This window comes from Schistocerca nitens, chromosome 2, assembly GCF_023898315.1.
Source record: "Schistocerca nitens isolate TAMUIC-IGC-003100 chromosome 2, iqSchNite1.1, whole genome shotgun sequence".
NCBI lineage: Eukaryota > Metazoa > Arthropoda > Insecta > Orthoptera > Acrididae > Schistocerca > Schistocerca nitens.
This window is the reverse complement of record NC_064615.1, coordinates 730,250,575-730,273,443: the sequence shown is the minus strand read 5'-3', so window position 1 is coordinate 730,273,443 and position 22,869 is coordinate 730,250,575. Positions and strand designations below refer to the sequence as shown.

Below are 22,869 nucleotides of genomic sequence, written 5' to 3'. Positions count from 1 at the left end.
TTTTTACACCGCCAACAGACCACAGATCTGAGTATGTGGCATACGTTTCAACTTGATACGTCTGCCCTTCCTGAGGAAAGGGCTTTTAACAGTCGGACGGGCAGACGGATAAGAAAGCGATCCTATAAGGATCCGTTTTCACCGACTGATGCACTCAACCACACAGCAGTAGTTGCTACAATAAATCGGTGAATAAAAAAAGACTCCAGAGCTAGAGGAAAAAGCGACATAGCTTTATCCCCACGTGCATACCTCATACCTCGTATACCACATCACAGAGTGATAACTTGTCGTATAAGAGTGTGTACTAGTACTGTACCCCTCCGTGACTGAGTGGTCAACGCGGCTGACTACCAGTCAGATGAGCCGGGTTCAATACCTGGTACTGGAGAGGATTTTTCGTTGGTCGGAGGACTGGAAAAGGGTGCGGTCCCCCTCGTGATGCGAAACGAGGAGCTACCTGACCGAGTAATAGCAGTAAAACCGACGACGACCCGGGGAACGATGTGCTGACCCCACGTCCTCCATGCTGCATCCAATGACGCTCTTAGCATACGATGACACGGCGGTCGGTCGGAGCCATTGTGCCCGCCAGGACTTGTGGACGGAATTAACGTTTTACAAGAGTGTATGTACTTCCGGGCAAAGCGTGTTGAAGGCCTGTTCAGTTTCAGTGTGGCAGCGCTGTTGTGTTTACGTGCGAGATGCAAGGAGGAGAGGTAGTTAACAGCGTACACTCAAGTACATATCGCTCATTGTGGTTAAACCTCCGCATCAACTCTAATTTCTCTGATTTTATCCGTGCGGTCATTTTATTACATTCAGATGCAGCGCTGTTATTTGTTTACACGTCTCTACGCCAACACCATGACCCTGCACTGCACGATAACCAGACATTCACCGACACTTATGTTTGACGATACTCGCACATTATCATTGCGAAAATATAAATTCATAATTTAATGTGTATGAAACGAGGTTTCTCCTGGATAAACATCTGATCGCTTTAATGATGGTGCTTTGTTTTTTCGTGAAAATCTAATGTAGTGTTTCTTGTTTGAGCTACGTCGTCTCGTTCAGACACGTGATGACCTTTGTGTCCTGGCGCCTTTTAAAACCAAATCCCACATACAGAACAATTTTTCTCAGAGCTGCATTGCTACATCTACACCTACATGGATACTCTGCAAATCTCATTTAAGTGACTGGTCGAGGGTTCATCGAACCATCTTCACAATTCTCTATTATTCCAATCTCGTATAGCGCGCGGAAAGAATGAACACCTATATCTTTCCGTACGAGCTCTGATTTCCATTATTTTATCATGCTGATCGTTCCGCCCTTTGTAGGTCGGTGTCAACAAAATATTTTCGCATTCGGAGGAGAGAGTTGGTGATTGGAATTTCGTTACGTTCAGATCTGTGCTATTGAGTACAAAGTTGGTATTTCTTCGTACTGCGCATCGCAGAAATTACTGCCCAGGGGCATATTTGTCCACATCGTGAACTGTTTCGCTCGATTCTTCTTCCTTGGGTTGGCTACTTGCATCGCGCTCCACTCAGCATCGTGTCCCTCGTTAATCGTCTTTATTTTGCTGGCATATTCCGTCACCTTCTCCGTAGCACCGTCACCCCTTTCTCTTTCTTGATTATTACTCTTCAGTCTGGGATCCTTATCACGTTGGATAAACAGAAGAGATAGGGAAGATCCAACGAAGAGCGGCGTCTTTCGTCCGGCGATCGATTAGAGACGCTCAGCGAGCTGCAGTGACAGGCGCCACAAGAGAGGCTAAAAATTAGAAACGTTGCGCCGTTTCCGAGTTAATTAACGTTGCAGTTAGAGACTCAGGCCGTTGCGCGCACAGGTTCACGCGGCCCGCCAGGTACAATTAGTGTCAGTTGTCCTCACAGCGCACGAGACTGCTCATCATCTGGCTCGGGTTCGATCCGTAATATCTTCCCACGTCCAGTTTTTCCATCGCTGTCTTGCTCGGTTTAAGGAAACCAAACGAAGAACACGTTTAGCAACACCGTCTTTGGCTGGCCGCTTGAATCTGCGCGCGCAACGGCCTGATTAGCTAATTGCAATGCTAATTAACTCGACGACGGCGTAACGTGTCGATTTTTTTCTTACTTATTACTTCTCAGCACAACCTATCCTGCGACATCCGTAACAGCTTTTCAGAATATTTCTGACCGCCCTGAATATTCCTTCGCATGACGAAAACAATTTACAAAAAAAAATTATACAGTTTTGCCTAATGGGAAGCAATACATCACAAAGAAAGAAAACAGCATAATGAACCAAACAACATACGAGAAAAATGTTAAGCACATATGAAAATATTCACTACACACTTTGCAAACTTATAGCACAAATGAACTGAAAATCACAAAAACCATGAACCTAAAGGAATTATTTTAAAAAAAGAAAGCGGAAGTCCATTAATGAGGTAAGATATATACCACACGCACTGCAGTCGTATTACACACTGAAGGTTACTCAGTCACTGGAGAGCTTCTCCAATCCTTATTATGTTTAATCTTGTCCGCAGTCCTCTTGGAAGGTCAAAACCAGGAACTTGTTTGGTCACGTCAGCAATAAGAGATCCATTCTGCGGCGTGTTATTTTGCGAGTGCGCCTGCCAACCCCTATCTTCCCCAGAAACTTCTAACCTTTCGCTGGCTTTCCAGAGAGGCATCCTCAATGTAAGTCCATCAAGGAAAGGCTTCCAGAATAAAATTTTCACTCTGCAGCGAAGTGTGCGCTGATATGAAACTTCCTGGTAGATTAAAACTGTGTGCCGGATCGAGATTCGAATTCGGGACCTTTGCATTTCGCGGGCAAGTGCTCTGGTCAATAAATTAAAGCCATGGTAGAGTACTTGCCCGCGAAAGGCAAAGGTCCCAAGTTCGAATCTCGATCCGGCACACAGATTTAATCTGCCAGGAAGTTTCAAGGAAAGGCTTGTTGCTGAAATTCCGAGAGAGTACCTTCTGCAAAGACTCAGAGGCAACGTATTACTTCCTTCCACAGACGCCTCGTGAAGTAATTAGAACGAGAAAATTCGAGAAAATAGAGCTAATACGGAGTTTTACCGACAGTCAGTCTTACGACATGCCATTCGTATACGGAATAAGGGAAGGAGGGATCAATCATTGGTACCTCCGCTACACACCGTAAGGTGACTTGTGCAGGATAATTGTAGCTGTCGCTCGTCAATATATTAAAACCATCGCGGTTGCCCGTAAAGGCAATTTGCGTGATCACTCCCGTTCGTGTGCTGCGAGGTAACGACCCGCATTATTCTGAACTGTACCTAGTCACGTAATTTAAGTTAGTTCTCGCTGCGGCCGAGTTTACTGTTCGCTTTGTCAAGTAATATGGTAAGTAGTAACGTGAAATAAGTAACGGTAAACGGTTTCGCCGTCGTAGGATACGCTTCATATTTCCAAGGAACGGAAATTTTCTGCGGAATTGGAAAAGAAGGTGCTTATGGGACCTCTTTTCATGGCGGCGGGATAGTGGTTTACGGTGTTGTTATCTTATTATTATTTGATCAAGTTCCTCATATATTATGCCGTTGTACTTCTCTTAGACCGCTCTTTCAGGTGTCACAGTAAAAAACTATTCCATCTTAATTACACCCCGTCAGTCCAAAAAGATTCAGGACTAAATTAATAAAAATGTAGAAACGTTAAGTTGGTGGTTTTTCAGTGCTTCAGGTGTTCTACATAGTCTCCACCTTCTTGAGTTCAATGCACAAAACATGATGTGAAACTGTCATTGTATGGAATGTTGTTCAACTCACCCGTAACATCGGCTTGAATGTCGATTATGTCATCAGGGCGTTGAACCTTCGTCTGAATTCTGGCAGTTTGTCGTTTTGTGTTAAACTGGTATTGATAACACCAAGTCTGGTCACCTGTGATGATTTTTTTTTCTTTTCAGAAAACAACTGTCTTCATTTTGCATTTCAGTCACATCGCGGCAGACATCCAGACGGCGTTGTTTTTGTTCGGGAGTCAAGGTGTGCGGGACAAACTTTCCACACACATATCTCTACTTCAAAATATTTCCGCAGGGTCTGGAGCACTTGATTTAGAGATGTTGCTCCACTGCGATTTGTGACACAACAGCCGCACGCCCACTAACCAACAAAACATGGCTCTGAGCACTTTGCGACTTAACTTCTGAGGTCATCAGTCGCCTAGAACTTAGAACTAATTAAACCTAACTAACCTAAGGACATCACACACATCCATGCCCGAGGCAGGATTCGAACCTGCGATCGTAGCGGTCGCTCGGTTCGAGACTGCAGCGCCTAGAACCGCACGGCCACTCCGGCCGGCACTATTCAACACTGCGTGCTCTCAACTGACTGGTCGAATGCACATCCGTCATTCACAACTGTTACTTCAAGCTGTCACCGTAGCTATTGCGTTGACGTCAGTATACGCCAGGAATAAAACCAGTTTCGGAACTTTCTGGACTGACGGTGTGTGAGCTAGGAAATTAGCCAGTTGTGCAACCTAAACAATGTAGAATAGGAATATCCTAGAGCAGGGATGGGTAATTGCCGTGGCTCGGGGCCACTTTGTGGAAGTTAGCGGAGGGCCGCACCTTTTAAAACGTTTGCATTCATTATTTAAGTTTGTATTTCAGAAAAGATTCATTTTTTATCATAAACTCTACATTCTTCAATAATTTAATGGTTTTAAGAGACATTTATATATTTACTGCTGCATAGATAACATGGAAATAAACCAGATCAACTGCAAAAGCGCTGTTTATCTTACCGTTGACCCAAATCATCTTGATACTCGGCGCGGTGGCTCATGGGAGCGAGCGTAAATTGCAAATGCCTGTAGGTTCGCCCCCATCAGTCACTGCGCCGAGTATCAACTTCGTTTGCGCGAGTACTGTCGACACAGTGCATCGGTATTGATGTGGCTACCCTAGTGAAGAAATGCAGTCGCGTACGAGAAGGAAAGGCGGTTCAGCACAGGTTTTCCTGTCTGTCTTGGCGGGCCATGCAAAAACCCTTAGCGGCCCGCATGTGGCACGTGGGCAACTATTTGCCCACCGCTGCCCTAATGGAACTGTGTCTGCCGCCCTTCAGTAGCCATAACTGTTTTCCAGTGCCAGGAGTTCTAATATTTCATTTATGTGATTTTGCGACAGTCGAACATGTTATAGCAGCTGCCTTCATGCGAAATAGCATTTTTTAAAATCGGATATTAATATTTTCGCGTTTAGACTGTTGTGTACAGCTTTGACACTAGATTGTTCTACGATAAGCTGGATGGAAAGTTTTGATTCTTTCGTCATCTGCAGAACCAGAACTTTCTAGAATTTTCTGGTAGATCTGGTGAGTGTAGCAATTGTGTTAGCATAGCATGTAGCCCTGGTTCCAGTGCTGCATATATAGACATGTAAAGTTGTGCACTTTACGAAAACTAAAAGATTCAGTTGTAGGTAAGTGAAACACAGACTCTCTCTCAATTGTAGAACGCTGCGAAACAGCAATTTGTCCGGAAATGAGACTGCTTGCACAACACCTTACGGCCTACACCGGATTACCGCTCAAATGTGTGGCATCTGCATCAGGTCAGCCTAATAAGAAAGATCAGGGGTACACAAAGAAAGGAAGAGCAAATGGTCGCAAACTCGTTTGCCTCGCAGGAGTAGGTGATAAAAGCTGAAAAATCATAACGAGCAGACGCCAGAATAAATACGAGAAACTAGGTAAAGTCCGTGATCCTGTTTTGAGAAGGATCCATAGTTATTATTGAGCTTGCTACTTCGCTTCCATGGACACGATAAATAAAAGGTGTCCCAGAAGGAATGGTCGATATTCAACGATGTGACAGGAACTATCATTCGAAGCAAAAAAGTCTAGTAGATATGGGCTCTAAAATGCATACGTTAAGACTTGCATACGGTAGAAGACATGTGTTTCACACTAGCGAAAAGGAACAAGTTCAAAAATGGCTCTGAGCACTATGGGAGTTAACATCTGAGGTCATCAGTGCCCTAGAACTTAGTACTACTTAAACCTAATTAACCTAAGGACATCACACACATCCATGCCCGAGGCAGGATTCGAACCTGCGACCGTAGTAGTCGCTCGGTTCCGGACTGAAGCGCCTAGAACCGCTCGCCCACCGCGGCCGGCAAAAGGAACAAGTGCTCATAAACATTTTTCTTGTTTTGGTCCATACTATGACCTCACAAAATATGGAGAGCAAACAGCCTTCAGACGAAGAGATCTGTTTGACAGTACCGAAAATCAAGAAGTGCTCGTATCTCTTAACGTATGCATTTTAGAGACCATGTTTACTATACTTTTTTGCTTCGACTTATCGTTTCTGTCATGTCCCTAAATATTGACCGTTGCTCCCGGGTGACACTGTATAAATGACAGCGCACACATGGGCACGTAGCTGCGTGGGGTTCGGGGTAGCCGCGTGATCTAAGGGAACTTACCACCACTGGACATGGGCACGTAGGCGATCAAAAGCTCTCTCTGCCATTGCCTTTAGAGTAATTTACAAAGTGAAGATGTTAATGTGAATGTGTACAACGATGAGGACACGGGTCGTCGTCAAAGTGCAGTGACTAACAGCCAGGTGACATCAGAAAACACGAGGAGTTATCATTTTTGTTCATACGCTGCGTTAGCGTTTTACGTAACATTGTTCGCCCAGTCCCAGCTAGGGATGGCGGTTATCGCTGACATAAAGTAACCGCTTTCTGAAATAACCGAATTTCGTTTTTTTTTTTTATCTGTGGTACAAACCTAGACTTCGAATAAAGATTTAAAATTTCTGACGAAGATGAAGGAGAAAGTGATGTCGATCGATATGGGGTTGAGGCAGCGGCAGAAATCGGTTTCACTGTCTTCAGCAAAGATTGCGAAGTTGGAGGAGGCGGGCGCGGCGACGGCGTGGGCGAAAACTCACAAGTTGATGACTCCCCTGTATTATCAATTTTGTGTGGTATCAGTTATTCATCCTGAAGCAACCACAAAATTAAGGTACAGCTCGTTGATAAAATTACAGGTATAGCAGTCAAATACACCTTCTCTACCAAGGCACATTGTGGTTGCTTTCTCCTTATATGACGTCGCAAGTCTGTTGGGCCTCCTCCCATTTTTAATATTTGGAAGCAAATGGAGCACTGAACTTCACTGCTATCGCACCACGTAAAACACTTCCAGACTAGGGGTGGAACCATTCTGCAATGCAACTGACGTCTGAGGACGACAGCGAGTAACTAGCGCATAGACCTGGTGTCCTAATCTTGCACACTGTACATACACGCATACTGTGTAACAGGCTACGCACACGGCAACAAATACCTTATTGATTCTGCAATGTTGTAGCGATTCCTGTCATTTGTTTGTTACTAGTTTCTAACTGTAGAAGTTGTTTTTATAGTAGCGCTGATTTATTTTCTCAATTTCTGTAATAATCCAGTATTTCAAAACACTGGGAATTTTGCAATCAAAAATTGCACGTTTCTAAAAAAAAGTTTTATTTAAAAACAAAAAATATTAACACTGCTGCTATGGAAAATTGCTAAGCTAGTTTTTATCTGCTTATTATTTTAAAAATGAACAAAAGAACTGTTATAACCAAGACAAGAAACATTCTAAAAAAACACCGGTTATTTAGAATTAAAATACCGGTATCGGTTTTAAGCGGTATCGGTTTTTGCCATCCCCAGTCGCAGCAGCCGGGAACTAAACCAGCGGCTGCGCCAGTTTCGCCCACAGCGCGCCACTGACCCGACCCAGCTGCATACGCAGGCAATGCCCATGACGGCCGCTAGGCGCGCGCACGTCGCCACGGCGTCAGCCAGACCGCTTTTTGCATCTGCATCTGCCCGGCCCGTCTCAAACTGGAGCCCCGTCTGGAGATGGACAGCCGCTGCGGACCCAGGTAAGTACCGCCGCTTCCCGCCTCCTACCTTATTTGTGGCCGCGGTGCGCGCAGTGCAGAGTCTGCTTCAGGAAATTAAAAGGTCCGGGCTCGGTGAGAGTTACCTTAGGCACATCCAATGTCTGTACCGGTAACAAAACTTTTTATAGAATTCCCATTATATACAAAATCGCGGGTCTCATCGTATTAACTGATATCCGTCAACACTGAGAAAAAGTTGTGTTCAATTTTTGGTGTCAACGTACAGCGTACTTCAATATCCCTATCTTAGGATTGGCTGCAACTCAAACATTCGTCTAAAAAAAAAAAAAAAAAAAAAAATGACGGCACCTGAAAATTCTCTATCAGTCAGCTAATAACTTACAGCCGCGTCAGCTATACAAAGTGTCCCAGGAGTAATGGTCACTATTGGCTCTGAGCACTATGGGACTTAACTTCTGAGGTCATCAGTCCCCTAGAACTTAGAACTACTTAAACCTAACAAACCTAAGGACGTCACACACACCCATGCCCGAGGCAGGATTCGAACCTGCGACCGTAGCGGTCGCGCGGTTCCAGGCTGTAGCGCCTAGAACCGCTCGGCCACCTTGGCCGGCTAATGGTCACTATTCAAGGATATGACAGGAACGATAATTCGAAGCAAAACAGGCTAGTAATCCTGGGATCCAGAACCTTTTCCTTAAGACCTTTGAGCACTTGTTCAGTAGAAAATACGTGTTTCACAGTACGGAAGATGAACAAGTGCTCGTAGCGTTTAAGGTGTGCATTCTATAGCCCGTGTTTACTACAATTTTTTGCTTCGAATGATTGTTACTGTCAAATCTCTGAATATTTACAGTTTGCCCTAGGACACTCTATAGAACCCACCTAAACGATATTCTTCTACCTTGGATTCGGTAGTAAATTAATCATTCATAAATATGGAGTACAGAAATGGCGCTTTGTCTATATTACGCATACTTCTTACGTTTTTGCGTCCACGTAGTTAAACACTCAGAACAGAAGCAAGTCTTTCCTTATTCCTTCAATTTTTTCGGATCTGAAGTATTTCATCGTCTCCGATAGTAGTCGACTATACAAATAAAATTCAAACGAGCAGCCTAATCGGTCGAAACAGCAAAAACAGCAGAACTCTACTGGGCGTTGCTAATGCGAATCTACGCTGATTGTTTTACGTTCCTCCTCCCTCCTCATCCCCACATTCACTCACCCTCCATCCATTCCCTACACGTGATGATACCACAACACTTTCTTCAATACTGTCTTGAATGCGAGATGTTGCAGGTATTTTCCTTTCATTGTATTAAAGTAGAAAAAAATAGTTTCTTAGCAGGTAAATAAAGTTTCCCGTTTGAGTGACGGGAAGGAGGACACTAAATCGTGATTGTGTCCTGGTAATACATTTTAGTATTAAAACTTCATGAAGTGATCGAAGAAGCAGCAAAGAGTTGCTATATCATTCCCTCGGTTTACGAATGAATTGTGTCTTGGTCAAGGCTTTCATGGTAAATTCCACCGCAGCAAAAATAAGTTTATGTCTGCATTTCAAATATTCAACGACAGAGGAAAAGAGTTATATTGACCGACGATACCATCGACAACAACAGTGGCAGAGATAACGATTCACTCATAACTGAAAAAGTCTCATTGTTGACCAGACGACAAAGAGAGACACTTTTTTAACGACATGTTATCTCGTGATGTTTTAAACTTACTACCAAAGGAATCGTATAATTTTGCAGCCGATATTCACGAAGGTAAGGGAGCTGAAGTCAGAGGACGTCTGGCGAGCCGCGCCTTTGCTGGTAGCACAGCTACAACTGTCCTTAGGAAGTCTGCGGTGTATGGCAGAGGGTACAGTATCATTTTGTTCCCTTTCTTTCCGCTTCGTAGATGGTAAAACGTAATGGTAAAGGCTTCTGATGGCTACTTAGCCCAGAAAACGTGTCACATTTCAATGTTCTGCCACCATGATGCTCCTCATGGTGGCAGAACATTGAAATGTGACACGTTTTTACCTTGTCTATTTTCGTACGGTCGCCTTCTCGTAGTTTCTTGATGCTTTGGATCTGCTACGCAACGCCACTAACTCTCGCCGTGAGACTTGGTTTCCGTTTGCGGAGGATAGAGGGCTGTAAGAGAGCTCTATAGTCTTCAAGCTACGAAATGACGTAACTGCCTTTTAAAGAACTGTTCTCTGTTGCGTTGGTCTTATACATTGTAGAGCCAAAGAAAGTGGTACACCTGCCCAATATCGTGTAGGGCCCTCGCAAGCCCGCAGAAGTGCCGCAACATAAAATGGAATGGACTCGACTAGTGTCTGATGTAGTGCTGGAGGCAACTAACACTATGAATCCTGCAGGGCTGTCCGTAAATTTGCGAGAGTACAAGGGAGTGGAGATCTCTTCTGAAAAGCATGTTGCAAGGCATCCCAGATATGCTCAATAATGTTCATGTCTGGGAGATTGGTGGCCAACGGAAGTGTTTAACTCAGAATAGTGTTCCTGGAGCTACTCTGTAACAATTCTGGACGTGTGGGGGTGTCGCATTGTCCTGCTGGAATTGCTCAAGTCCGTCAGAATTCACCATGGACATGAATGGATGCAGGTGATCAGACAGGGTGCTTACGTTGTGTCACGTGTGCAAATCGTACCTAGACGTATCAGGGGTCCCATATCACTCCAACTGCACACGCCCCACACTATCACAGATCCTCCACCAGCTTGGACAGTATCCTGCTGACATGCAAGGTCCTTGGATTCATGAGGTTTTCTCCATTCCCGTATACGTTCATCCGCTCGTTACAATTAGGAACGGGACTCGTCCGACCAAGTAACGTTTCCAGTCGTCAACAGTCCAATGTCGGTGTTAACGGGCCCAGACCAGGCGTAAAGCTTTGTGTCATGGAGTCATCAAGGGTACACGAGTCGGCCTTGTGCTCCACAAGCCCATATCGATGATGTTTCGTGATGGTTAGTACGCTGACACTTGTTGATGGCCCAGCACTGAAATCTGCAGCAATTTGCGGAAGGGTTGCACTTCTGTGCCGGCCGCGGTGGTCTAGCGGTTCTAGGCGCTCAGTCAGGAACCGCGCGACTGCTACGGTCGCAGGTTCGAATCCTGCCTCGGGCATGGATGTGTGTGATGTCCTTAGGTTAGTTAGGTTTAAGTAGTTCTAAGTTCTAGGGGACTTCTGACCACAGATGTTGAGTCCCATAGTGCTCAGAGCCATTTGCACTTCTGTCACGTTCAATGATTGTCTTCATTCGTTGGTCCCATTCTTGCAGGATCTTTTTCTGGCCGTAGCGATGTCGGAAATTTGATGTTTTACCGGATTCCTTGTATTCACGGTAGACTCTTGAAACGGTCGTACGGGAAAATCCCCACTTCATCGCTACCTCGGAGATGCTGTGTCCCATCGCCCGTGCGCCGACTCTAACACCCACGTTCAGACTCATTTAAATCTTGATAACCTGCCATTACAGCAGCAGTAACCGCTCTAACAAGTGCCAACCGCATCACCGTATTCTGCCTGTTTAGATATCTCTGTATTTTTATATGCGTGCCTATGCCAGTTTCTTCGGGGTTTCAGTGTATAGCTGTCCTCTACATTGGGCGAACAGATCTGAAATTAACTAGATCAACATTTTAGAAGAGAATCTTATAATATGACAGAAGACAGTGACATATCTCTTCAGCTTCGTTCCTCTGTTTCTGGGCGTTTATATTGTAGACAGCACCTCTTTCTCCCTACCTTTGCCAAACATCTCGTGAGTTGGCTTCCACCTCCGCTCACTAAGTAAATGCCGAATCACTGAAATAATGTATAGTAAGAACGTCACGTCGAAGGCGAATCGGTGCCACGTCGAAATGTTGCGTCTCTCCCAGAACAGGCTTAAAAATGGAACTGGCAGTACAGTGACTATTAATATACACTCCTGGAAATTGAAATAAGAACACCGTGAATTCATTGTCCCAGGAAGGGGAAACTTTATTGACACATTCCTGGGGTCAGATACATCACATGATCACACTGACAGAACCACAGGCACATAGACACAGGCAACAGAGCATGCACAATGTCGGCACTAGTACAGTGTATATCCACCTTTCGCAGCAATGCAGGCTGCTATTCTCCCGTGGAGACGATCGTAGAGATGCTGGATGTAGTCCTGTGGAACGGCTTGCCATGCCATTTCCACCTGGCGCCTCAGTTGGACCAGCGTTCGTGCTGGACGTGCAGACCGCGTGAGACGACGCTTCATCCAGTCCAAAACATGCTCAATGGGGGACAGATCCGGAGATCTTGCTGGCCAGGGTAGTTGACTTACACCTTCTAGAGCACGTTGGGTGGCACGGGATACATGCGGACGTGCATTGTCCTGTTGGAACAGCAAGTTCCCTTGCCGGTCTAGGAATGGTAGAACGATGGGTTCGATGACGGTTTGGATGTACCGTGCACTATTCAGTGTCCCCTCGACGATCACCAGTGGTGTACGGCCAGTGTAGGTGATCGCTCCCCACACCATGATGCCGGGTGTTGGCCCTGTGTGCCTCGGTCGTATGCAGTCCTGATTGTGGCGCTCACCTGCACGGCGCCAAACACGCATACGACCATCATTGGCACCAAGGCAGAAGCGACTCTCATCGCTGAAGACGACACGTCTCCATTCGTCCCTCCATTCACGCCTGTCGCGACACCACTGGAGGCGGGCTGCACGATGTTGGGGGGTGAGCGGAAGACGGCCTAACGGTGTGCGGGACCGTAGCCCAGCTTCATGGAGACGGTTGCGAATGGTCCTCGCCGATACCCCAGGAGCAACAGTGTCCCTAATTTGCTGGGAAGTGGCGGTGCGGTCCCCTACGGCACTGCGTAGGATCCTACGGTCTTGGCGTGCATCCGTCGTCGCTGCGGTCCGGTCCCAGGTCGACGGGCACGTGCACCTTCCGCCGACCACTGTTGACAACATCGATGTACTGTGGAGACCTCACGCCCCACGTGTTGAGCAATTCGGCGGTACGTCCACCCGGCCTCCCTCATGCCCACTATACGCCCTCGCTCAAAGTCCGTCAACTGCACATACGGTTCACGTCCACGCTGTCGCGGCATGCTACCAGTGTTAAAGACTGCGATGGAGCTCCGTATGCCTCGGCAAACTGGCTGACACTGACGGCGGCGGTGCACAAATGCTGCGCAGCTAGCGCCATTCGACGGCCAACACCGCGGTTCCTGGTGTGTCCGCTGTGCCGTGCGTGTGATCATTGCTTGTACAGCCCTCTCGCAGTGTCCGGAGCAAGTATGGTGGGTCTGACACACCGGTGTCAATGTGTTCTTTTTTCCATTTCCAGGAGTGTAAATATGTGGACTGATGTAATTAAGTATTAAAATACATTCTGAATGAGAATTAGCTTCATATATTGGAAATTATTCGGAGCCACAGAGAACGATGCTTACATGACAAGACAAAAGCGAACAGCAAGGCATCTCCTAGTCACCCTCGAAAATATTGAATGCCGCAACCTCATTTAATTGTACAGCTAGTATAAATATTGCTATATGGTATATGGTCTCTTTGGTCCTGAATCGTTAAACAAAATTTTACGCTCTCTAACGTAGCAGTCGCGACACTCCGTCTGGTTTTTGTTACCCACTCCGACAGCATCGCGCCAAGCGGCTAGCAAGTAACACTTATGAGTTCGATATCCGATGAGTGAGAACAGTATCGTTCGACCTGATTTGTAACATAGTTTATACAGTAGGGAGCGTATGTAGTCCCATAAAAATCGACAATAACTAAAAAAGACACCACATTTGTCATTCTTCTGTTTCCTAATGACCCTTGGAGGTATGAAACGGTAGATTACAGGGCAGTATATTCTCTTCTAAAGTACGGACACTTGCTTGAGAATGTCTTTGTCTTCTAATGACAAAATATTTCCAGTAAACACTAGAAAACCTGAACTTTTGTAGAAAGACGTTCATATATTTACCCAACAACGAGAAATTTTGGTGGATACACTTCCAGTCAAATCAGTGAATATGGAACGTAGGAAACCTGTATAGCATGTAACACCTGCTTTATTTAACGTACTAAATGAGCTGACACACCTGCAGCTGAAGGGAAAATCATACACATGCCATAATAAAACGTCAAAAAGCAATAAAACTGTTTCGCAACAGGGAAGAAACCAGTTCCACAATTGTTGCTGCATCTGAGACAGCAGGAATCTTCAAACATATTCGCTTTTGAAGCAAAAGTAATTGTATTTACAAAAATATTCGTGTGTCAGAAGGTCGAGTGAAGTATAAGAATGGACGAATCATTAGAGTCCGTAATTTTTTTTTACGTGTTAAGGTGAGTGCCTATGATAATAAGAGCAGACAACAACAGAAACATACACTTCTCATACATAAAATATGTATTTATATTCTCTTGCTGTCAGCGGAGTAAGCTGCAATTATGCACGTATTTGAAAGTATTCTTTCATCAATAAGTTGTAGTTTATGTAATTGAATCAGTGAAATTTGTCTGTTTTTACATTTATTTCACGGTAATTCATGCTCCTTCGTAACTCAGCAACGCATGGAACGCAGAAATGTAACAATTATTTAGTTAATTAAGTAGAAAAATGAATAAAACATATATTGTCCTTACGACGCATCTCACTGTTTTCTTTCTCACCGCTTGGAGCACTACTGTCGCCTCCAGCTGTCCAACTGCAACAACTTTCACACCAGAGAGTGTCGCGACTGTATGTATTAGACTACGATTTTACGCAAAAGAGCAATTTTTAGTAAATGGGGTGTTACAACCTCCAAGCCGCTTCACCAAAGCATAAGCGGCTCCTTCACGGCAGTTGGAGGCGCACGATCTCCGTCGCGCTGCGCCGAATTCTGTGCCCACGCTCCTCTCATCATTTCTGCACATGTCAACACAAAGCGCACATAGTTGGACGTTCTCTACATATTAACTACCTAAATAATGCGTTTGCACAAACATCTTTCATCTAATCGCGAACAAAATGTACCACCACAATGGTGTGTAGGAAGAAAGACTATTACTACACATCCATGAGGCAGAATTAATCTAACTTCTACCTCGTAGTCATTGTACGAGATGTACAGGTTGTAATGAAAACTGACGCGTCTGAAAGTACACGAGAAGATAAGCAAAAACATTCCAGTGAACGCGAATCTGTAAGCGAACCGTTTGCGAGATAACTGCGAATCTGTGGTTAATAGTTACCACTTACTTGAGAATGAAATACTGTTCTAGTTTGTACAAATCTGTTTGAAATGTAAACTTTTCGATTAGGTGCCTATCTAACTGGGCTCAAATTTCTTGCATGGAGCATGGTTGGGGACTATGGTACATCCATGGTAGGGCACTGACCATTTTGGTCCTGATTTAATACAGCTAGGGCGCCAATATGGTACGAGATGGATAGGATAAGTATTGGCCGCAATCACCTACCTGACCTCAATCAAAAAATGGTTCAAATGGCTCTGAGCACTATGAGGTCATCAGTCCCCTAGACTTAGAACTACTTAAACCTAACTAACCTAAGGACATCACACACATCCATGTCCGAGGCAGGATTCGAACCTGCGGCCGTAGCAGCAGCGAGGTTCCGGGCTAAATCGCCTAGAACCGCACGGCCACAGCGGACGTCTTGACGTCAATCCTCTGGATTTACCTGTCTGGGGTCATCTCAGAAGGCAAGGGTACATCACTGACGTTGAAACGGTTGAAGAACTGGAACAGCGGAGATGATCTGGGAGCGTTTGAAGGAATTCGCAACGCTCTTCATAGACGACTGCAGTTTTGTATCAAAATGCGAGGACTACATGTGCCACACTTCCTTTAGCCGTGACGAGTGTGTAGTAAACTGTAACTTGTAAGGCGCTGAGGGAATATTGTGTTTTTTTTTCTTCAGGTAAGCTATAGCTGAAATTTGAGCCCAGTTAGATGAGAACTTTAGTCGAAAAGTTGGATTTAAATACACTGCGTGACTTAAAAAGTGAAGCACCCAGAAACGTGGTCGGGTGTCACTGTAACTACACACACGTAGATACCATGAGAGGGTACGTAAATAATTAGAGTGCCAATTCTCTGTCACAGAATGGGCATCATAGAGCTGTAGCGTTGTTCGTGTTTCGTGTTGTTGCCAGGCCTTGTAGGTTATATATGGGACAGAACACATCGTCAGATGCTGAGTGATCACTGCGAAGGATATGAAGATGATATGTACTCCTATAAGACAGCGTTATCAGCACCTGACAAAGATTGTGACAGAGATTGAAAGAGAGTTCTTTGTGGATCTCCATTTGGCCAGCTGGTCTATTGTTGCAATATGTTGTTTTGTGGGGCATTCGGATGTGGCAGTGGGCTGTATGGGAATGTGAGGACGGGCATGCTTGTAGTCAAGGTTCCGGTCAAACACATCTGACCAGCACAAGGGAGGATCACTGTGCTGTCTACTAGCAAACGCGGCCTACCGCTTTCAGATCTGCGCCTGCTTTTCGGTAACAGGTAATGGGCCCCTTGCAGCATTCTGTGTCATACGGCACCACTGGTCGAACTAGGGAATTATCGTTCGGTGCGTACGCTGCCGGTAACACGTCGACGCAAATGCCTGCGACTGGGGCGGCGCCATGACGGGGAAGCATGGACTGCTGATGAATAGTGTCTCATTGTGTTGAGCAATGAACCGCGATTCTGCACTACTCCGGGTGACCATCGACAGCGAGTACTGTGGAGACCTCAGGAGAGGTTCCATTCTTGCCATATTTTGGAGAGTCACAGCGCTGTTACTCCTGTCGATATCCTGAGGGGAGCCATCGGGTAACAACACTTCAGTCGCCGCTGGTAGTGATTGAGGGAACTCTGAAGGCACAATCGTACGTCACAGACATCCCGCATGCTCATGTATTACCTCTCATATGAATGTATCCTGACGTCATTGTTCAACAGCGTAATGCTCTTCCACACATGGCACATCTCTCCATGAATTGTCTGTGTAATGTTGATTCATTCCTGTGGCGAGCTTACACATTTCTTTGTGGCAGTTTATTGTTTAACATTGGTTGCAATGAAACATAAAATTACAGTTTCTTGATAACCGGTTTTGGTTTATTGTCAACCATTTTTCAGATCTACAAAAATTAATAGAAAGTTGCTCTTAAGTTAATATGAATTAACGATCTTAAGAAATATACATTACTTGGAAACTATCAAAACGTAAACTAGTGAAAAACGAACCAAGCGTGCTAAAGACACAGTGTCTACGGCCACAACACCATCGTCACAAAGTGGATCTCATAACTTTGGAATTCAACGGAATTCTTGTTATGTGAACACTTACGAATTTTTAAAACGTACGTATTTAGAAAGTGTTAGGTCGCAAAAATAGTAAAAACCTACCGTTCTTACTGAAGAACCATCCTTAAGTACACTGTTAATCGTAAGTGCAACTCAGAATCTACAGAAATTAACAAAAAATTGCCTTGTAGTTAATGTAGAAAACTTAACAAACTTTAAAGGTACAGCATTTATAAAAGTAAGAGGGAAGAGTGGAAACTAACGCACAATAATTTTACTACCAACAAGTTTAATAGGTAACAAAACATAAAAATCTCAAATGAACTTACATCTTTTCCCTATTTTCTACATAGTCACCAACATCCTCAGCGCATTTCTCCAGTCGTGGTACCAGTTTCAACATATCCTGTTTGTAGAAGTTCGTTTGATTCGAGCATACCCATCTGCGGATTGCTGATTTCACTTCCGCATCTGTCGCGAAGTATTGGTTGGTGAGGCATTTCTTCATTGGACCAAGCACACGAACGTTCGACAGTGGAAGGTTCGGACTGTATAGTGAATGCTAGAGCACCTCCCACCCAAATATGACGATTTTCTCACGAAAAGAAGCAGCGTCTTGGGCGCGAGCATTGTCCTCAAGTAATTTGACACCGTCAGCATTAATGTTGTGGTGTTTGCCACGAAGGGCAGGATGCAGCTTAACTTAAATTTTACTATAGGTTGTAGCATTCACAATGGTCCCGTGTTCAACAAAGTTCATCAATAACACACCATGCATATCCCAGAGCAATGTTACTCGCATTTTCCTAGCATACTGATCCACTTTGAATGTTTTCGTAACGGGGAACCACCATGTTTCCACTCCACAGAGGCCAGCTTGGTTTCAAGTGTGGCGCCCACGACTTATCATCAGTGACGATACTTTTCAGAAAGTCAAGCCCTTCTGCGGCAAACTCGTCGTCATTCGTTGGCCCTCGTGGTTGTCTGTTACGCTCTTACGCACCCAGCGGGCACGAACTTTACGAAATTTCAAGGTTGCCATGAAGAATATTGTACACCGCACCATAGGAAATGTTGAACTGCTGCGATAGGGTTCGCAGTTGCACACGCCGGTCGTTCAAAATTGCTGCTTCAATGGCTGCGCCATTTTACGGCATTGCAACTGTTACCGGACGCTAAGGTTCACAAGGCCCTCTCGGAAGAGACATTGCTACAGTCCATACAGTCGTCCAATTACACGCCACGCATGTACCTGTGAATCTCACTCGATTTATTCCCTTTCGCCCACAAATATAGAACTACACTTCGCTCTTCATCACAAGTAACATGCGCACCATGTTTGTTTCGTATTTACCGCCCTCTCGCTAGAGCTCAGACCCCCACAACCGCACGAGTGGTCGACTGTGAAGAGCGGACAAATTGAATAGCTGGGCGGCAGCCATTAGAGTGGTAAACTAACGCGCGGAGTTCGAATGTTTATACATGGCTTTTGGTTATAAAATGCCTTCCCTCGAGTTAGGTCACAAACATAATGCCTCATTTAAATACGTTACTACAATATACTTTTTAATTTATGAACAAACACCAACTAGTCACTGTTTATGAATTTATCTTACGTACTACATGGAATCTGCCGTAGCTAAAAGTTATGTACTGGATCCCTAGCATTTTTCGTAGTTCATTTACGATAGATGTACGCAAAATGCATCAAAATACTGGAAGATTTGCCCACTATATTAATAGATATTTTCTGACTCTACCTTGCTTTAGATTTTATGACGAGAAGTGCGTTATATATGGCATAGTGTTTTGGCAACTCACGATCAAATTATCAAGTTTGAACCTAACCTAGACCATGAAAACACTACCGATCAGCCAACTTTCTTCAAAATGATCAGAACATTTAAAATGGTATTCTGTCGGTCGGAAATCTTGCCTCCTGACAGCGTGTAAGCATTTTTGTAACAGCTGTGGTTTTGAGAAAGCAAACCTGCAAATAGATGCACAGACATTCTGCTAATACCGTGTTACAAAAACATTTAAGCAAGTGCACTGACATACAAAACAACTTAAAATATTCACATACCTGTGAAATGTAATATTCGTTCCTTTCTCGAATTTATTTGTACAATTAATCGTTGCACAACTCTTCACCATTGTACATCTTATGATTGGAACGTACAGACAGTATAATTACGAGTAACAAATACTGTATGTACGCCCCAACAAATATACAACGTTGAATCAGGGTCTTCATAAACAACAATACTACACAACACATCAGACTACAACCACTATAATGGCGTCCAGCCGAAGGTTCAAATTATCCCGCGACTGCAGCGCCATCACTGAGTCTAGTTATTTTTTACAAGGTCTTTGCTAGAGCTGCACATGAAAACAAAACACCCTCTGTAGCGCAAACTTCGAACTATATCGTCACGGCCCGCCCGGCTAGTCGCGCGGTCTCAAGCGCTGCTTCCTGAGCGGGAAGGCGTGCCCCGGTCCCCGGCACGAATCCGCGCGGCGGATTAGTGTCGAGGTCCGGTGTGCCGGCCAGCCTGTGGATGGTTTTTAAGGCGGTTTTCCATCTAGCTCGGCGAATGCGGGGTGGTTCCCCTTATTCCGCCTCAGTTACACTGTCTCGGCATTTCTGTCAAACACCGTTTCCACGCACGCGTACGTCACCATTTTTCTACCACGCAAACATTTGGGGCTACACTCGTCTGGGGGGGGGGGGGGGGGGTCCACTAGGGGCTGAACCGCACAATAACTCTGGGTTCGGTGTGGGGCAGCGTTTGGGTGGGTGGACTGCTGTGATCTGTTGTGGAGTTGTGAACCACTGCGGGCTACCATGGTACGAGGCCTCTCCATCGTTTCTAGGTCCCCGGTTTAACACATACATATTGTCGTGACATTTCAACATTCCAGTGGCAGTACCACGGGAGAAAAACATTATTGTCCGTTACTTTCCGATCCTCCCTCGTATCAAAGCATGAAAATACTAAAAAAACAACAAAACTATACGATTCGTAGTAAAGACTGTGTACCTAAGCACAGTGTTGGCCATAGCCTCATTACTTCAGTGATAAGAAAGTTGGTCAGAGCATGGCTGTTAAAGTTTAAAAAAACCACCAGAAGAGAAACGTCTGTGCATGCTTGTCCGCGCCGACCGTGGTTTGCCAGTGATGACTGGTCCCCTTAGTAGGACGCAGGTCGCTTTGGACCGCCGTACACGGTGCAGTACTGGTAACACGTGGTCGCCTAACCTTCCATCGCTCATATAAATCATAGCAGTGAAGAAGTGAATGTGTACCACTGGGTTGTATGAAATCAACGCGGTAAGATGGATCGGCGTGCAGACATGGCCGATTAACGAATTCTGCCGCGGTAGAAAGGATATGCCGTGCTTGGACGTGCCCATCAACACACCGTGAATGAAGTTCTCTGACCTTTTGTTGTATCAAAGCAGACTGTCCATGTGTCTACAAAGAATGGTGTACCAGTGACAGCCATGTAACAAAGAATAAGAACACTGGTCGTAAACTGAGCGAAACCGCAGACGAGTGTCACGGCTTGTAAGTAACAATCGGATTCAAGGCAGTTGGAGTGAAGGCACATCTACCTCAACCAGTTTCAGAGCGTACGTTGCGAAGGTAGTTGCATACAATAGGCATTTGGAGTCGGATACCTCGCCAGTCGCCATTGCTCACAGCGGCACACAAAATTGCATGCCTTCAGTGCACCAGACAAGACACAAACTTGACAGTAACTGACTGTAGGCTTGTAGTGTAGTCCGAAGATTCTCCAATATGCCTTTGTTGAAACGATACAAGGCGACGAGTGACCCGTCGACACAATGAGGCATTTCATCCGCAGTGTGTGCAGGCTTCAGATCCGGCCGGAGGGGGTTTTGTCTTAATTTGGCGGTGTTTTAGTATTCTTGGTGATCAAGTGTTTACCTTTCTTTTATAAAGTTATGATGAGTATGCTGTGGACAGTCACGTCTTTCAGGATGACAACAGCCGTGCTGAATAGGCTGCACGCGTAAGTTCCTTTTTTTTGACGAATACATCACTGTGTGACTTACGTCAGGTCTGGAGTACCTGCATAAACACATAGACTCTCTCTCCCGCTGAACTGAGGCCAGTATGAAGGCTGGATGCGGTGATACAGCTTTCCCCAGTGTGACTAATTTTTGTCCGGTTACTAACGAGGTAATGTTACATGTTGTTGCTGTGGTCTTCAGTCCAGAGACTGGTTTGATGCAGCTCTCCATGCTACTCTATCCTGTGCAAGCTTCTTCATCTCCCAGTACCTACTACAACCTACATCCTTGTCAATCTGTTTAGTGTATTCATCTCTTGGTCTCCCTCTACGATTTTTACCCTCCAATAATAAATTGGCGATCCCTTGATGCCTCAGAAAGGTCTTACCAATCGATCCCTTCTTCTAGTCAAGTTGTCCCACAAATTTCTCTCCTCCCCAATTCTATTCAATACCTCCTCATGTGATCTACCCATATAATTTTCAGCATTCTTCTGTAGCACCACATTTCGAAAGCTTCTATTCTCTTCTTGTCCAAACTATTTACCGTCCATGTTTCACTTCCATACATGTCTACACTCCATACAAATACTTTCAGAAACGACTTCCTGACACTTAAATCTATACTCGATGTTAAGAAATTTCTCTTCTTCAGAAACGCTTTCCTTGCCATTGCCAGTCTACATATTATATCCTCTCTACTTTGACATTCATCAGTTATTTTGCTCCCCAAATAGCAAAAATCATTTACTACTTTAAGTGTGTCATTTCCTAATCTAATTCCCTTAGCATCACCCGATTTAATTCGACTACATTCCATTGTCCTCGTTTTGCTTTTGTTGATGTTATCTTATATCCTCCTTTAAACACACTGTCCATTCCGTTCAGCTGCTCTTCCAAGTCCTTTGCTGTCTCTGACAGAATTACAGTGTCATCGGCGAACCTCAAAGTTTTCATTTCTTCTCCATGTATTTTAATTCCTACTCCGAATTTTCTTTTGTTTCCTTTACTGCTTGCTCAGTATAAAGATTGAATAACATCGGGGATTAACTACAATCCTGGCTCACTCCCTTCCCAACTACTGCTTGTCTTTCATGCCCCTCGACTCTTGTAACAGCCATCTGGTTTCAGTACAAATTGTAAATAGCCTTTTGCTCCCTATATTTTACCCCTGCCACCTTCAGAATTCGAAAGAGAGAATTCCAGTCAACATTGTCAAAAGCTTTCTCAAAGTCTACAAATGCTAGAAACGTAGGTTTACCTTTCCTTAATCTATTTTTTAAGATAAGTCGTAGGGTCAGTATTGCCTCACGATCACAACATTTCTACGGAATCCAAACTGATCTTCCCCGAGGTCGGCTTCTACCAGTTTTTCCATTCGTCTGTAAAAAGGTTACATATGCGAAAAAATATAAACTAAAAGTCCGCAAGATAGTTGAGTGTTGTCTCATTACTGTTATTAGCTATGATAAACATGTTAACAAACATTCTAAGTCTAAATATTACAAAAACATTACGTAACAAGTTAACAATTCAAAATAATACTATTCTGTGAA

At 44.7% G+C, this 22,869-nt stretch overlaps 1 protein-coding gene across 2 annotated transcripts in view; it reads left to right on the top strand.

Moving 5' to 3' along the window:
* The first annotated feature begins 7,863 nt into the window (after positions 1-7,863).
* The window catches only part of LOC126234588 (uncharacterized), a 185,165-nt gene continuing 170,159 nt past the window's right edge, over positions 7,864-22,869 (top strand). Inside the window, exon 1 of one of the 2 annotated variants that reach the window (XM_049943301.1) lies at positions 7,864-7,946. In XM_049943301.1, the coding sequence (XP_049799258.1) occupies positions 7,924-7,946 (23 nt within the window). In that variant the 5' untranslated portion in view covers positions 7,864-7,923. The remainder of the gene's footprint in view (positions 7,947-22,869) is intronic. The other variant, XM_049943300.1, reaches the window with a different exon arrangement.